Genomic DNA, 16,872 nt, shown 5'->3' on the forward strand with positions numbered 1-16,872 from the left:
TTGTAGCACTTTGTTTGAATCACTTAGTGTTATGTTGCGTGGCTCTGGCCCATAGTTCTTGCTAGTTTTCATGCATATTGGCTGTGGGGCGAGGATATATCCGATATGCATTGCTGCAAGATAACATTGTTCAACAGGGGTGATAAAATTCAGATTACCCACTGACTAAATGAAACTTGTCAAGGCTTATTGTTAGAACTTGTGGAAATGGTACCAGACGTACGTATGTTTTCACATCAGTGGTGATTGGTATTTCAACACTGCTACATATTGACTGACTTTCAGAACCTTTTCGAAATCTTAAATATGGCTGAGCGTCTGCTCACCCCGGCCATCTTGGTGCTGTCAAAGTTGAGACTAACATTACTGTAGAGAGCATGGTCATTAAATTAAATTCATTCCCTTTCCATGGACAGGAGCCTCCGGTTCATATAGCTTGTGTGAAATATCAGTGCGCTCGGCGACCTTTGCTTGCGAAATTGAGGAAGGTTTTTATTTGTGGTTTGACTCTGTATGGCTCCTGTTTTATTCGGTCTTACCATCACAACTTTGTAACCGGACCACTTTTGACCCAAAACCACGATCCTGTAGAATAAATCCAATTCATTTCATTTTTTGCCCCCAATCCTCACACAAAGTTTTTTTTTTTGTGTTTGTGTATGTGTGTGTCTGTGTGTGTGTGTGTGTGTAAATTGTACAGCTGGCAAAAATTGTTATTAGAGACTTAGATTTAACAGAACAGCATACAATGAACACAAGACTGAAGGGAAGATCTCCAATAAACTAAGACTTTTGATGGCTTACTCATACACTTGGGATTCCTGGCTTTCTTTCGGCGTGCGGGTGGGTGCTACGCAGGATTTGATGAATGCTTCCGACCAGTGCGCGTTTCACAGAAGGGTCTTCCCTGTGACTGAATCTGGAGTACGTTTCGTCTTGGCCGATTAAGTCTTTGGGAATAGGGACCGCTCGGTGTGGCTGGGACATCTCTCGTGTTATGGCTTAGAGCTGCATCTCCCTAGCCTTCGGTGGTCATTACGCGACCTTGGACGTACTGTAGGCCGCTCTGACACGCTCAGCGGTCACCCTTCCCTTATTTCATCTTTTTTAAGAACTCCGGCTGTTTAGGATCTTAAAAATTACTCGCAATTCTTACGTGATTCTTACAGGTTTTTTTTTAAAGGAAAAAGATTTATTTATTCAAGTGCCATTCTATTTTTTTTCCACTTTCTGCATCAAGCTCACTATGCAAATCTACCTGTGTTCGTTTGTCGCTCGCCCGAACGTCAACCGCTTGCAAAGGTGCCTGGTGATTGGTTTCCCTTGAAGTGGCGTACCTTCTAGTTTTACTGAGCTAAATCGCTTGATATTTTGTGTACATACTTTTTTTTTTTTTTACTCAAGTATTTGAGGATTAAAAACGTTTATTTTTAAACTTCAACAACAGCAGCTATTTTTTTTTTTCTTTACAAACTTGTACAGTGTGTGTGCGCGCGCGTGCGTGAAGTTCTCAGTTTGTAATAGTCTACGGATATAAGCAGCATGAAAGCAGGACTGTAAACCTGACAAAATCCCCCTGCTAAGATGACACAAAGCTGTGGGCGGGGCTTTTGAGACCATGTGACGAGTACTCCGAATCGGGACAGCGAATTCTCTCCGCGTCATGTGGGTGACATCCCCCTGAAAGCCGCCCCCTAATTGCTGAAAACGGTTTTAATTATTGATGCAAAAACTGATGGATCTGTGCCTTTTTAAATTGCAGTTCCTTTATTTGCAATGTATGGATTGACACGGCGAGCAAGGAAGTTGGCCTGGCTCTTCTTCCTGCTACCCTGGTGTCTGAACGATGGCCCCAAGTGCTTTTCTGTGTCTGTACTACTTGATACTGAAATGATTTTTTGTGCAGGAAGCTGAGTGAGTCTACCCCCCGCCCCCCCCCCCCAATTTTCAGTCAGATTCAGGCAGGTATTCATTCATTGTTGAACTTTTCACCTTAATTAGATATTTTTCATCAAACTGTGCTTGAATGTTTCGAGTGTCATGGAAATTGGTGTGGCTTAGATGAAAATGGTAAGAATTGTTAAATTTGATCTTGGATTTTTTTTTAAATGTGACAGAATACACGGCACATAAATGGACTGGTCTCTGTTTTAATAGGCTGTGGATGACACGGGCCTTTTTCCAGAGTTCATTCTGCATATCATGTCTATCTTAAATATCATTTAGAAATCTTTCCATTTGTTCTGTAGTAGCAAGTTAAGACTTGTACAGAAATTAAAGGCTTTATAGTTTTAAATACTGAGAAAGTTTTAGCTGTCTGTTTTACAGTACTAAATTTAATTCTTAAATTGTAACCAAAACAGGGTTAAGGCCCCATGAATGCAAAACTTAAATAGTCTTCTAGTAGCCATTGCTCAAGAATGGCCAAAGGGAATACTGACTTGAGGTAAACGGTGTTATTTTTGGCTGTTACTTCGTGCAATGCATTTGCTTAGCCAATGTGCATCTTGTCATCTCAAGTATTGTTAAATTCCAGTGTATCAAAGGCTGGTTCATATCCAGTGCAAGTATTCACACTGGCTTTTAATTTAGGAACAATTGCACACTTTACAATGAAATAATTTAACCATACTTCATGAAAGACTGTAAATAGCTGTCATAAGTTTGATTCAAATTATGGATTTGAAACCATCCTCAATAATTTAGGCTAGTTAGTGAATTCATTGAAATTTTTGCCCCTCATTTGGAAGTGTGAATGGTGACTTAACTGTGGATGGATCTCATTTTGAATTGAAGTTGTCCGTTTTGGGAATACATCTTAATTCTGTACATAGTGTAGTGGTAGCCAAACCGATGCCCCTCAGTTGCAGAATTATGCATTATATTTCAGAAACCACAATGAATATTTAAAGCCAAATGGTTCTTTTGGAACAGTGATAAAAATGGGGGTGGGGCTGTGCAGGGAGTTACTTTGTCATAGCGGAATTCTTGAAAATGCAGTTGGGATTCTTTTTTGTTTTTTTTTGTGTTAACAGCTATTCTGAGCATTGCTGTAGGAGCAGGTTAGGCGATAACCATGTTAACATAGGGCAAGGACGGCAGTCATCTTAACGCTTTTTCATTTTGTGTCCATCTGCGCCTGGTTTTAAAAGTGAATGGCTGTAAATAGTTGAATGATATTAAAGTCTGTTCATTGCTAGCTCACGGGCTGATGTGTGCTCTGCCTTCATTAATCACCAGCAGCTGGTTCTACTGTAGCTCCACACGCGCTGTATCCAGCTCAACGCAGTCTTCTTGTCCGAAGTGTAGCTACGCTACTATGCTACAACTGCTTGCATAGCTTATGTAGCAGTTGCAGTAAGCACTGGAGGAACTGAAGAGCAACCACAAAAACATGTATAATATATTTTATTTATGATGTGAGGAAAAAAAATATGTGAAACATAATACATTTTTATTTTACTACACAATGGAACATGATAATAAAATAGATGCATCTTCCGATCTTTGGTTTTTAAAAGGATTTTACTTTAGAAAAATAAAATCGTAACAGAATTGTGACATTCAACTCTTACACGCTTTTTTTGCACAATTCATACTTGTGTGAATGGTTTAATAGGAGGCATTTTTGAAAATATAATTTTAATCCTGAAAATATTCTGCATACGTACAAAGCCCTAATCACCATGGCTTCATAATTTCTAAAAAAAGACAACGATGATTTTCATAATATCACTGATTGAGTTTGAGGTGCTTGTGTAGATTTCTGGTGTTATATATACATAGTAAACCCAAGTGCTGCTTAAAGCACCATGCAGCTTTCTCCCAGTCCAGTGACTTCTGAATTGGAGGTGAAACTAGCCAACCTGAAGGAAATACAAAACGCTGGATTCTTCTCTGGTCACATTTGGAACAAGCTAGCCCATACCCTATACAACTGCTCAGAGACCAAAATACAAAATGTCTGATCGGCCCGTTGTCATAATACAAAAAAACCTTTTGAATTCTTCAAATGAAGCAAATACCAGAGTGTTTTTTCACCTCCTACACAGAAGGTATACACTTGCCCAGTTTACTACATTCAAAAGTCACTTTACGTTTCACTTGGTGCAATCTTCAGCAAGTGCTCAATATTTATACACTGAAAGGGTACCCCACCCTATGACAAGTGGAATTCCAGAAATTATATACAAACAAACAAACAAAAAAAAAACAAGTAAATAAAAATTACTGTCACCACAGGACATGAGAGGAGAGAAAAAAAAACTTTTCAAACGTCTTGTCACAGGTAACAAAATGAGACGCAAGGTTTGATTTGCACCCTTGCTTAAATAGGCCCGGTGTGTAATGCCCTTGAGTTAGCAGAGGTGGAAGTCATTAAACTTCGTAAAAGAAGCTAATGGAATATTGCTATCGGTACAGTTGTCACTTTTTGAGGAAGGTGTAAACATACCGTGACGGTGACAACCCGGGTGAAGTGCGCCGAGTCTTCCTCTACGCTACGCGGCTTTCCCACTTCAGAACGCCCTTGTGATTTTATGTACACATTGATTGTGGTTTTTTTTTTTTTTTTTTTTTAATTCTCTCCCGTTCCCTCAGTAGATCTGCAGGTAAGGGGAAGTCGCCCCGTCCTTCCACGCGTGGACCTTGTCCGCGATCACCGTGCGGCACAGCGGGCACGTCTTCTCCCGGTTGAACCACAGCGAGATGCACTCGTCGCAGAAAACGTGCTTTTATTAGAGGAATACGAGACAGAGAGAGGGGGGAAACAAAATGGCGTCACTTCAACCTGCCTCTCGGCCAGTTTCCTCCGCTATGGGCACTGTGTGCTGCCGACCGCGGTCTCACCTGACACAGGAGGACCCTCGGGTCTCTGAACTCCACCTGGCAGATGGGACACAGGTCCCCGGCATCGCTGCACTGGCTCTTAGTGGCTGCCGCACCGTTCTGCTGAGAGAGACGGACCGAAACAAGCCAGTTTCAGACCACTCTGTTTACACCTGGAACTTAGCAGCATGTACTCACGTGTGTCAGATTACTAAACAAACTGAAAAACTTATTAAATTAGTAGGTATAAAGAAAGGAGGGAGTTCAAAAAGAATGCACAGGTTTTTTTAACTAGCTGCTTTAATCCAAGTAATTGGGATGGTGTATCACTCAAATTGTTTCTATTAGGGGTAGCATCATGCTAAGTCACATTGATGAACCATGGATAAAGTCATGTTTTTTCTTTTTACGAAGTTTATGAAAACGTAGCTTTTGGTACCTCACTGTTCAAAAATATGCCACCGGTTTTCTGGACAGACCCCCAAAGTCCATACAGTCCTAGAAGCTGAGAAGAGAGTAAAGGTGCCGTTTACACATCAATCATCAGGTACAGGCTTCAGTTTTAGAATGATGGAAGTAGCCAAACCGAAAAGTGACGTTGCCGCCTTCATTAAATGCAAACCCTCAAACTCTGAATGTATTATCTCCCCTCATAATGCAGGCTATTCCTGTTCAGAACCAACAATTTTCTGCATGCTGAGCTTCAAAAACAAATTGTTTTAAATCAAAGTGTGCTTCAAATCAGTAATCGACAAACGGGTTGTCCCCACAATCTGTGCCTCGGTTCAGTGTTACCTTCAGTATGAGGTAGACCAGTGCAAGCAGGATGCCCAGGGTCAGACCAGCAACGCCATCCACCTCTTGGTAGGTGACCAGGTAGCGGAACCACACTGGCATGGGCACAATGGCCTGGTGCACCTGGCTGAACTCCTCTGTGAGCATGTACCAGCGACCCTGAGGAGCCGGGGAAAGGGGACCGTTTAACTGACCAACTCGCCTTCCTAACCGACTTTGCAGAGCTCTCGTGCAAAATGAGGCGTGTCCTTACCCTTGCACTGCAAGCCATGAGGGCGGATGGTACTAAAAGAATAAGGCACTTCACACCCATGAACAGGAACTTCACGACGAAGTTGGTCACGCCCACAGTCCACAGTACTTCCCAGAAATCGCGGGACTCGACACTTGGATTCACAAAAATTAAGCTGTAAAGGAAAGGACACAGCATAAGACCTTGCAATACAAAATAGGACAGACACGCTGAATTAAGTTAATAACCTCACCAGTAATACAGTTTCTCCTGGTTGAAAGTGTAGTAGAGCAGGAGTGTGGAACATATTAGGAAGGCCAGCAGCCATACACACTCCAACTTTGAACGTCGGTCCTGAAAAATGGCAAAAGGCATACAGGTAATTTAAGAGCCAAAATATCAATATAATGTATTCACTGAATGTAAATTTAATTGTTTTAATTACCTGTAGAAAAACTTGGTTTTGAATTATTTTATTTGCATAAAGAAAAGTTGTAAACAGGCCAACTCCAACAGCTAAACCTGGGAGGGAAACACAAAACACTGATGTGTACATTTAGCATGAACCATGTCTAAATCATAAGAAAATGCCATTAGATCACTTTTCAGTGTCACTACATTTCTTGGGGGATGTCATCCTAACTCACATAATTAATAGTGCCTTGAAACTATGTATATCAGAGGTGGAAAGTCCAGGGGTCAGAAAGTCCTGCCAAGTTTCTCTTCCACCCATGAACTCACCCAGGTGATTTCACTAATTAGTTCTATCTGGGTGACGAATTGTGCCAATTAGCAAACCAGGGTTATATTAGAATAAAATAATGGGGAGGACTTTTATTTTATGAACTGGTTTTCCCACCTCCATATAATCGACCCCAAAAATGTCTGCGTGGCGAACTGTAACGCAAGTAATTTATACAATGGCAAACAATCACAAAGTTGCTTGAAAATTCGATTTGAAAAAACACTAAACGTTAAAATTAGTGTTTTAAAATAACAAGGTAGCACGTCTACGTTTACCACGTCCATTGAAACCTACCAAGAGCGTGCTGGAGAACTAGTTTGGCACAAAGGATTATAATGAAAGGAAGACTTTTTTGAACCCATCGAAAGAGGTAACGCAGTTCGGAGATAGATGTGCTGGGTTCTCCCGATTCCGAATCCCCATCTCCTGGATCAGACTCCGACTCGTTATGTGAATGGGGCCGGTTGTGGCCGTGGCTGTGCGAGTGGGAGTGACTGTGGGGGCCAGGTCTCGGCCTTCGGGACGCCGGCCGTCCGGTGCCTTCGCCGGGTGCGACATTCATTGGAACGTGGACCTCCCCAGTCTCAGCCGGACTGGAGCCACCGGTCGCCGGTGTTCTGGTTAGTAACTCCGGTTGCAGAGGTAGGGATAAGCCGTTGCCTGCCTGAGCATTATGTTCGTTTGAGTTGGTCTGCATTACAGTTGGTGATTCTTTTAGTATCAGCAAACTTCTGGACTCACTAGAATGTCTCCTAAAACACATCAAAACATAACTGGAATTAGGAAAACGACAGGTTTTTATTTTGGACAACATAAGCGAGTTAGAATACTAATAGCCAACTATCTAGCTGTGTTGCTAGCCAGCAAACATTACCTTAATTCAGTGGCTAAATTTGGTAAATGATCTTCGCTAGTGTTTCCATCTAGCTACATGTAATTCATATTTCATTCAAATAGTAAGCGAACGTGGGTGACAATCTCCTGAAGCAAGAAATTCTGCATGAAGTTAGCTAGCTAGCTAGCCAATGTACCGTAGACTAATTACTGAGAGCTTTATCACTACTTTAATGTCAACTACTTGGCAAGCTGACCATCATTCGGCTTATTTGTTCGCAGTATGGTTTTTTCGAGCAGTGTCTGGATTAGCTATAACGGCTAACAAATTGGCTACATTTTACAAGTGACAAACTTGTTACAAGTATCGCCATAACTCTACAGCGGCAAGCAAACTGCTTAAAATTAGTGCCCATGTTTCTTGGCAGCTGGCCAGCTATTACGAGCTACAGTTAGCCTACCTGTAGCCTAAGCTAACCTCAGACCCGCAGTGTTTTCATTTGGCTGGCTAGCTACTCGGTGCACTGACAAACAAAAAGACACCTTATTACCTCTCATACTGAGCCCGAAGTTTCATGGTAGAGCTCCTAAACCCATTTAAAAATAGGATTAAATACAAATAAAAATGAAAACAAAAATAAGCAACCTAGCTATTCAAAGCTAGCTGGCTAAGACATAATGTTAAGCTCTCCGCTTCGCAGACATCTTTACTGATTGCAACCACTGAACTCTATGAACGAAGGCAGGTTAAAGGTTATCGTTTAGTCCGGATTTATTTTCATTGTTTTCATTTATGTTTTTTTTATTTTTACGACTACATTTAGGTGACAATTACGTAAACTAATTACGATCGTTTAATCGTAATTTAAAAACAGCCAACGAGTTGCGTAAAGAAGAACGCGTATAATGACGCAACACGTCACTGCTGACGGTAAACAAAAATTAGGTAACGTCAATTCTCTTGTCTCTGTCATACATTCGTCAGAGATTCAGTCGCCTTGGTTTGAATATGTTCAGTGGACTATTTCTTCAGTCTTTACATCAGAATTTTAAAAAAATAAAATTTGAATCAGTACATGTACATCTAAAATTAAATATTTTATTTCCATCCTTAATCCAAATTTTTTAATCTTGAGACCACCTAAAATGACCATTCTGTAAATCCCTCCAGTACTACAATGTTAGATTTTCCACAACTTTATCCACCACCGAATGCAACCTACAATAAGTGGATGTTTGAATGTGTACTAAAAATGCCATAAGGTCTGTGTGTAACAATGTGAATGCTGTTAGGGACATGTCCCCATGGGGATAATGAAGTATTCTATTCTATCTATGGGTGTGATTGTATGTAAAGTATTTATTTTACAATCAGTATTTATTTGAAGTTGTAAATATAAAATAACTTGTACATTTTCTAAAAAATGAACTTGACAACTAAGTATAAATATATACTTTCTGGAGGAATATCCTTTCTGCAGGTATTCACTAGCAGTTTCGTACATTCATTTAAATGTCTTGCATGAGGCAATTTGTCATTTAACACATTGGTGTGACACAAAGTTTGAATGATCACATTGTCTTCTGACTGTTAGATTAAAAAAACACAGGGCCAAGTTACTTTGAATAATTTAGGAAACATTGGGTAGCACTGCTTTGTAAGCAGGAAAAAGAATAAGAAGGAAAACACAAAATCCCCTAAGGGCTTTATTGTGTGGATGTGTGAAGTGGTTTGTGAATTCAGTCTGTTGAAATGAGGTCAGAAGGTACAGAAATTAATGTTTTTAAGGGCTGAGAGTCTGTGGCCATTGTGGTTATTTCTGTAGGAAACCCAGAAAAGTGGCAAACTCTGTGCTGTATAGGTATGGGGCATGCTGCCCAGTCAAGGTGTAACTTGATGGGATGGCATATCTGCCGTCCCAATAGCTTGCTTGATGATGATGATGATGATTATTACCACCACCTTCACCACCCTGATCACCACCACTCCTACACTTTTCCCTGGTTAATATTTTTTGTATAAAATAACCGCCCCTCCCAGAACTCACATGGTGAAACAAAATGTCATTTGAACAATTGAGCTAATTACCAGGTCTTATTTATGGTGGGCTGAAAAGGAAGCATCTATTTTGCAAAGCCATATCTTGGGCCAGAGACAAGATGGTAATCTGTGAAAATGAATGGAGATGTTTAAAAAAAAAAAAAAAAAAGAAAGAAAAAAACAGTCTGTGGGAAAGGAAGCAGTTTTCTGTTGGTGAGCATCACTGTCTTAGCATTTCGTGTTGAAGAAACAAGTGTCTTTAATTGCTTCTATGTGTTTGTTTAGTTTGTGACAGCTGTGCAATCAACAGCAGTCCAAGCAGAGTCTAAAAGCATATCACAAAATGGTGCTATTTTGTTTTAAAAGGAGTGACGGGTGACGGAGTGTAGCACAGTGGGTAAGGAACTGGGCTTGTAACCAAAAGGTTGCAGGTTCGATTCCCGGGTAGGACACTGCCGTTGTACCCTTGAGCAAGGTACTTCACCGAAATTGCTTCAGTATATATCCAGCTGTATAAATGGATACAATGTAAAAAGTTGTGTAAGTCGCTCTGGATAAGAGCGTCTGCTAAATGCCTGTAATGTAATGTAAAAGCTTTTTGCCAAAAGCTGCTTTTCATTTTGGATTAAATGCATTGTACATAGAACTCCTTCGCTTGAGTTCCCCATATACCAGTTTGCATGAGGGCATCTTATGGGTGGGATAGCATGTTTCTGTAGGAAGACGGAACTGAATTGAAACCTGCTGGTGAATACGAAGCCTGTAGAGTAGAAGAAAAAAACTTTTTTCACAGTAGTAGACTACATAAAACCAGGCAAGCACAATGTAGAAAAAGGATTAAGGGAAATTGCGAAACAGACAAATTAATTTGTGCTCATGGTGTTTCCCACTTCTTACCGCAAATTCTCTGCCACGCTTGTCTGCAGGCTTCCGGTGCAGCGCGAGGTGGTTGATTGCTAATACCTGTCAGGTGTACTAAATAGCTGACAACCGTACATTCAGGGGCTGGCCGTTTTTGCTGTAATAGCAACTTTTTGCCAGCAGATGCCGACACTGCCTTTCCTGCAAGCCATTGAATACAGAGTTGAGCCGTTATTCTGGCTGCCATCATGAGATATCGAGAAGCCAGAGGATTTATGACTGACGGATGTTAGGACATGTAAGCGTGTCACATTCTTCATTCAGTTTAACGTTTGATTTCTGGTCACCTCTCAGTTTGGACACCTTGACAATTTAGCACAAGCTCAACACGGAGTTCCCCCAATCTCAAGCGGTTTTTAGCTCTGTGAATGCAACCGTCGCATGAGCGAGTTTTTAATGCATTTTTAATGAATTTATATTAAAGATCATAAAGTACATTTTACTTTAAGTAAAAGTTTAATTGAGTCTACTTGCCTTCACCCATATTTACATATCTGGCAATTCTGTTCAGTTTCATTTTACTGTAGTACAAGTTACAATTTCACAGGCTTAATCGAACCTGTAGTGGCATTTATAATTTTAGATGTGATAATTTTATAAAAAATAATTTAATCAATAAATGAATGCCATTTTTTGAGAGAATAATCAAATGATTTTGAAATTTGTTTTGGCAAGTACATAAATCCTTATGCTGAAACACAAATAGCAAAAATTGTATTTAGGAATTACCATGATTTCATGACCGTTCCAAAGAATTAAGTTATTCTAAAGAAGGTCAGCAGGCGGCCATGTTGGAGCAGTGGAGCTTCTCATTTTTGTCTCTCTCCACATGGTCATGGACTTCAAAGAATCGCCTCCTTGATCTTCTGAGCAATCCTGGCTCTGCTCGCTGACAAATTTATGTGGCCATATTTCTAGGAGTTCAGCACACTCCCTGCCTGTATGTCTTGTGCCTCAGTAATGGAGGAGGATGCTACAGTTACGGGAGATTAATGTTTTTCAACAGCCATAATTTATCGAAATGACTTCATTCCTACCTTTGCCAGGCTGTGTTGAAGAAGGCTAGTCAGTTATTGAAGATATATATATATATATATATATATATATATATATATATATATATATATATATATATATATACACACACACACACTGTGTGTGTGTAATATGTGTATATATTTAGATACATATTTTTAAAGCATGGGACTAAAATGTAAACTGCCTGCTGTGTTTAGTTAATAATAAACAGATAGCACAATCTGTTCAGCCACCCTGCGCTGTGCTGTGCAGCCGTTTGCTCACCGCAGTGTGCGACGAGTGCTGTGCAGAGGCTCCGCCTGTGCCCAACACCAGCCCTGCCTTTCTCGTCATGGCCTAACCTGCTCGCACGGCAGCTGTTCCCGCCCCTCTCCCCTCCACACCTCCCTGTCGCACCCCTTCATGTGCTCTCTGTCAGGTCCCAGGCTCTGCTCCTCTGGAGCCATGGGGGGACAGCCTGCGGAGGTGTCAGTGCAGCGACTGCATTAAAGTGTGCACGTGTGTGAGCCTGTGTGTGTGTGTGAGCGTGTGCGTGCCTGTGTGTGTCGGGGGTTTGGGGTGGGGGGAGGGGGTGCTGCTGTTTAGAAACAGGGATTGAAGCATATCAGAGCGTTTAAATACCTCCTTTCTGGCGATCATGCCATGCAGTTGAACATTCTGCTAATTAGCGGGTAAGATCTGCACAAGAGGAGCTGCACCAGGGGACAGAAGACAGTTTCATTGTGCGACCTTGTGTGAAAATGTACAGGTGTTGAAAAGAAATCATTTCTAGAGAGTCCTTTTTTTAAAGATGGTACAATGCGAGATGCTAATCATAGCACAATGAATACAGTTATTAGGTAAGAATAGAACCACAACAATAGGAGTACTGAAATACTGTTATTAGTTAAACTGAGCAGCAATTTGACCATCATGAAAGCCATTCATTGGTGCGTTGCACTCGCATGTAATACGTACTGCATTACTGCCGGCTCCAGGCTATTATTCCACTTTGCTGACATTTCAAGATCAACAAAATGAAAGATACTAGAGCTGGGCAGACACGTGACGTGTCTGTGGTAGTGCTTGAGGAAGTGGTCTTGTAATGATGAGGTTGCGGGTTTAATTCCTGGGTGGGGCACTGCCATTCGTCAAAGTAAAATTCCAACTTCCACAAAAAAAAAAAGCAAATTCCAGCTTCCAATAAAAACAACCAGTTAACTGTGTAAATGGCACTGTGCGGTAATTGTTTTGTATTAGTGATGCAGGGCAATGGTTAGGACCTCGGCTTGCAACTATAGGCTATAGGTTCTATTGCCAGGTAGGATCATGCCATTGCACCCCTGAATAAGGTACTCGTTAATGTGCAGCTGTATAAATAGATTGTATGTAAAGGGATGTCCACTGTTGAAGTCGCTCTGGATAAGCGTCTTAAATATAAAGTGTAAGCCTACATTTCCAAACACAGAAAACAGATGTTTACTCAGCAGACCTTATTTTTAGCAGACGTTGCTACTAAATCATGTCAGGGTTCTGTTTGTTTTTAAAACTGACCAACCTGTCCCTGATCGATAAATCATGATCTATGAGGCTGGTATAATTTTGTTTTCTCACATGGAGATGGAGGAATTCTGCCCGGTGTTGCTGGCTCAGTCCACCGTTAGAGCAGAATAGGGGGATGGAGCAGTCCTACCACTTCTCTCTTTCCCACTCCCCCAGTGCTGTCTGATCATACATGAGTGAGCACGTGCGCCCGATCCCAGGTGAGTTCTGTCAAATCGTACACGAGTGAGCGTGCGCGACTGTTCCCAGGTGAGCGGTCTGTCTAATCGTAACGCGAGTGAGCGCGCGCGACCGATCCCAGGTGAGCGGTCTATCTAATTGTAACGTGAGTGAGCGCGTGCGACCGTCCCCAGCGCAGTCGGCGAGCTCACTGGATCAGAACCTTTTTTGCGGAATTGTTTTTTGAGCTCCGGGGGGAAAAACATCCGCGGCGTGCGGGCCGTTAATCTTCCTTCGCGCCTCCTGTTCAGGTGCTGTTATCGGAGCGTGCAGGCCATCTGTTTGCCGCTGACGTTCGGCGAGCCCGGAGTTACCTGCAGCGCAGGGGTCTTGTGGCAGCTGACATCCCACGGTTTAACAGATTACCTACAAGGTGAGAGCGCCGAGCGCTGATTTATGTCCCGCTCACTCCCGTGACCACTGCCGAAATGAAGAGGGGCGCTCTGTCGTTGAATATCTTTATTTATTTATCTTATACTTTCCAGGGTTTCTTTATGGGCCATTTCCAAAGAAGATAAATGGATAAAATGATTTGATTTACCAAGTGAACCCCACCATGAGTTGAATACCCGCAATCCTTTCTTTTTGTCTCCTGTTAGAGTTGTTTCTGTGTGTATGGGAAGCTTGCTTTTGCAGTTTTAGTCATGAGTGCAAATTTTTTTGCACAGGTTTACAGAATATTGGTGTTACTATTCTTAAATAACAGTGAAGACAGAAGACTGGATTTGTCTTGAATAACAATGAAGACTGATAGAAATGAGACTGGATTTGTCCTGCTGGGAAGGGCAATGCTGCAGCTCTGCTCCGCCTCCACCAGTCATCTCTGCATGACTCACCAGTAATTTGTATCGATCAGCTCTACACAAAATATTTATTATTCATTTCCTATTAGTCAGTCCTGCCAGTCTCCATTTTGTGCCTGCTCTAGGTTTAACTTCAGTTGCTTTTAATAATACTCTTCAATTTGGGCTTAAAGGTGTTGCATTGGTGTCGGCTGCTTTTAAATATCATAAATCCGAAATGTCTGTATGATTTGTGGACGCAAATTAGTTTATTGTTGAAAGTTTTTTTTTTTTTTTCATTCATCATTGATCCTCAAATTGGGGTGATAAGAGGAGGTAATTTAGTCTTCAGAAATTAGGGCAGGGGTTTCCAGACCTCTTGTAGGGTACCCCCAGCTGATCCAGGGCTTGATTAGTTGTATCGGGTGCATTTGAGGTGGAACGCATAAAATACCTGTACCTGGCTGGGGGTCCCCAAGGAGAGGTTTTCTTCCATAGTGAACTAGGGGAACAAAGCACCCCAAGTAAGGTAGTGACTACACATTCATGATTTTACATTTTTTTGGATGAAAAGTATGGGATGCAGTCAGTTACAGCATCTCTGAAGTGCTTAAAAACATTTTATTATTACATTTTCTTTTGTATGTGCACAGGGGCAGCTGTACATTGTAGCCTGATATTCCTGGAACTCCATTATAAAAAATGTATGAAAGCAGTGTGTGCATTGTGGAATTATGCTATTCAATCTCTCCTGAGGCAGGCAGCCTTCATTATGTCAGGGTGGGTGTTATACTTTATAGGACTTGGGTCTAGATAGAAATGTGAATGTGCTTTTCGTTCTTTGAGATTATATGGTCCGAGGTGCTCTGCTTTATCACCTTATGGTCTTGTGGTTACTCTGCAAAACCACAGAAGCTCAATGCATTTGTTCCCGGACAAAGTACTGGAAGAGGTGTTGACGGTTCATTAAAGGGGGGCACACCCGTTTGGACCTAACGGTGGAAAAGCAGTTCCCTTTAGCAGTCATGGGAATTCTGTACCAGCATGTCAGTTAAGGCCTTAAACCAAGATAATTAAAAATCCTTTGGTGTTCTTTATGAATTGTGAGATGCTCCTGGCTGAAATCCTTACCTGGCTTGACTAATTTGGCTCCCTGATAGTGCTCAGATATTAGGCAGCTGTATGGGGCTTCTCCCTGGCCTTACTAATGTGGCTCCCTGATAGTGCTCAGATATTAGGCAGCTGTATGGGGCTTCTCCCTGGCCTTACTAATGTGGCTCCCTGATAGTGCTCAGATATTAGGCAGCTGTATGGGGCTTCTCCCTGGCCTTACTAATGTGGCTCCCTGATAGTGCTCAGATATTAGGCAGCTGTATGGGGCTTCTCCCTGGCCTTACTAATGTGGCTCCCTGATAGTGCTCAGATATTAGGCAGCTGTATGGGGCTTCTCCCTGGCCTTACTAATGTGTAAATACCTGCCAAATCAACTAGGTGGGTGCTGCACATGTTGCATAAAAGCGTAATTCCACTGTTCGGCCATCTTGACGATCGAAGAGAGGATGTTCCAAGCGGACACCTCCCTGTTCTTCCTACGCGCACATTCCTCAGGATGTGTTATTGAAAACCGTCAGCTCCAATCTCATATTCACAAATGGGCCGGTCCCTGAATTCACTTCATGTTTTTGTTCTATTATCTTTCTGTTGTGTTTCTGTGGAATTCTGTTTTTGTTTATACGTTCAGTCAAACAGTGGACCTCTGCTCTTATGGGAGTTATCCATTACTCAGTGTGGCATGTCGTCGGTGTTTTAAAAAAACAACAAAAAAAACCTGAAAGCATAAACATTGTATTTCCATATTTGAAAAATAAAACATTTTCATCACTGATATTTCACAGCTCTCTGCCTAGTAAGGTAACCATGTAACTAAGACATTACATTTATTGTTACATTGCATGTTACGTGTAATCGAATAATAAAACGTTTTCTTATTTCTCATTTGAAAGGTTGTTTGGAGATAAAGGTTTTTTATGATGAGGTTTTTTTTTAATGATGCTATTATGATTTCTAAACCACTGGCCACTGGCATACCAAGCTGTGAAAGGCACTGCCCCCTTCCTGTGTTCAAATGATGACTTTGCGCCGCAAACTGCCGCCAGACCTCGCTGTTGAGGCCCCTCCCACCAGCTGGCTGTTCTCTTCAGGCACCTGGCAGCCACCCCGCCCGACTCTGCGCGTCCATCGCCCCGGGACAGGGCAGTGACCTTCCCCGGTCTTTCTGAGAACGCGCCTTCTCAGACTGTAAAACAGGATTGTTTTACTTGAAAATATGAAATGGATACGGTATGGCATATATACGATGCACTGGCAATCCATGCCTTTGCTGTTTTGCAGATTTTGTGCACCTTTCAACTGTATTTGTGTTTGGGACATTTCTGGGCGTGGCGCTCTCTTCTGTGGTTTGGGATCAGATTCCAGCCGAGTGTTTGTTGCTAGTTAGCTGCTCCAACGGCGGATGCTAAGAAGCCTGGATACAGGGGGGATAAAAGACAAATCGACGGGGCTCATTCAGGAACTAGTCAACCTTGGAATTGCTTTTCCTCGGTGGAAAAATCTATTTTTAAAAAACAAACCTATCCCTTCTCTCCCTTCATTTCACAAGTCTTGGGGCATGAGCCTTGACCGTGGCGCTTGTTTCATTGTTATTTTGTTTCTAGAGCCGTCGTCTTACCATGTTTAATGCAGTTTTGCAAGTCGCTTTGAATAAAAGTGCGGGCAAAATTACTAAATTGCCACTGATTTTAAATTTTTAAATCACTGCACTGTACTTTAGTAGTCCGTGCCTGTAAATGCTGTCTGTATGTGGGTGGTGTTTGGAGATGAAGGAGCAGGAATTGCT

General features: G+C 41.8%; 1 protein-coding gene and 1 long non-coding RNA gene across 4 annotated transcripts; one reads left to right on the plus strand and one right to left on the minus strand.

Moving 5' to 3' along the window:
• Positions 1 to 3,393: 3,393 nt before the first annotated feature.
• rnft1 (ring finger protein, transmembrane 1) lies at positions 3,394 to 8,310 on the minus strand. Of its 2 annotated transcripts, none has more exons than XM_035433862.1 (9): positions 7,985 to 8,310; positions 6,894 to 7,351; positions 6,300 to 6,376; positions 6,108 to 6,208; positions 5,876 to 6,029; positions 5,623 to 5,781; positions 5,267 to 5,332; positions 4,849 to 4,947; positions 3,394 to 4,730 (listed from the first exon to the last, which is right to left on the minus strand). In XM_035433862.1, the coding sequence occupies exons 1-9, from the start codon at positions 8,008 to 8,010 to the stop codon at positions 4,596 to 4,598; spliced, it is 1,275 nt and encodes a 424-aa protein (XP_035289753.1). In that variant the 5' UTR covers positions 8,011 to 8,310; the 3' UTR covers positions 3,394 to 4,595. The 2 variants fall into 2 exon arrangements, with proteins under 2 accessions (XP_035289753.1, XP_035289752.1); XM_035433861.1 differs by having other exon boundaries at positions 4,849 to 4,950; positions 7,985 to 8,307.
• LOC118235945 lies at positions 7,133 to 16,359 on the plus strand. Of its 2 annotated transcripts, none has more exons than XR_004766946.1 (3): positions 7,133 to 7,219; positions 13,446 to 13,567; positions 13,680 to 16,359. It is a non-coding gene; the product is annotated as an uncharacterized LOC118235945 (long non-coding RNA). The 2 variants fall into 2 exon arrangements; XR_004766947.1 differs by having other exon boundaries at positions 13,863 to 16,359.
• The last annotated feature ends 513 nt before the right edge of the window (positions 16,360 to 16,872 follow it).

This window comes from Anguilla anguilla, chromosome 9, assembly GCF_013347855.1.
Source record: "Anguilla anguilla isolate fAngAng1 chromosome 9, fAngAng1.pri, whole genome shotgun sequence".
NCBI classification, from domain to species: domain Eukaryota; kingdom Metazoa; phylum Chordata; class Actinopteri; order Anguilliformes; family Anguillidae; genus Anguilla; species Anguilla anguilla.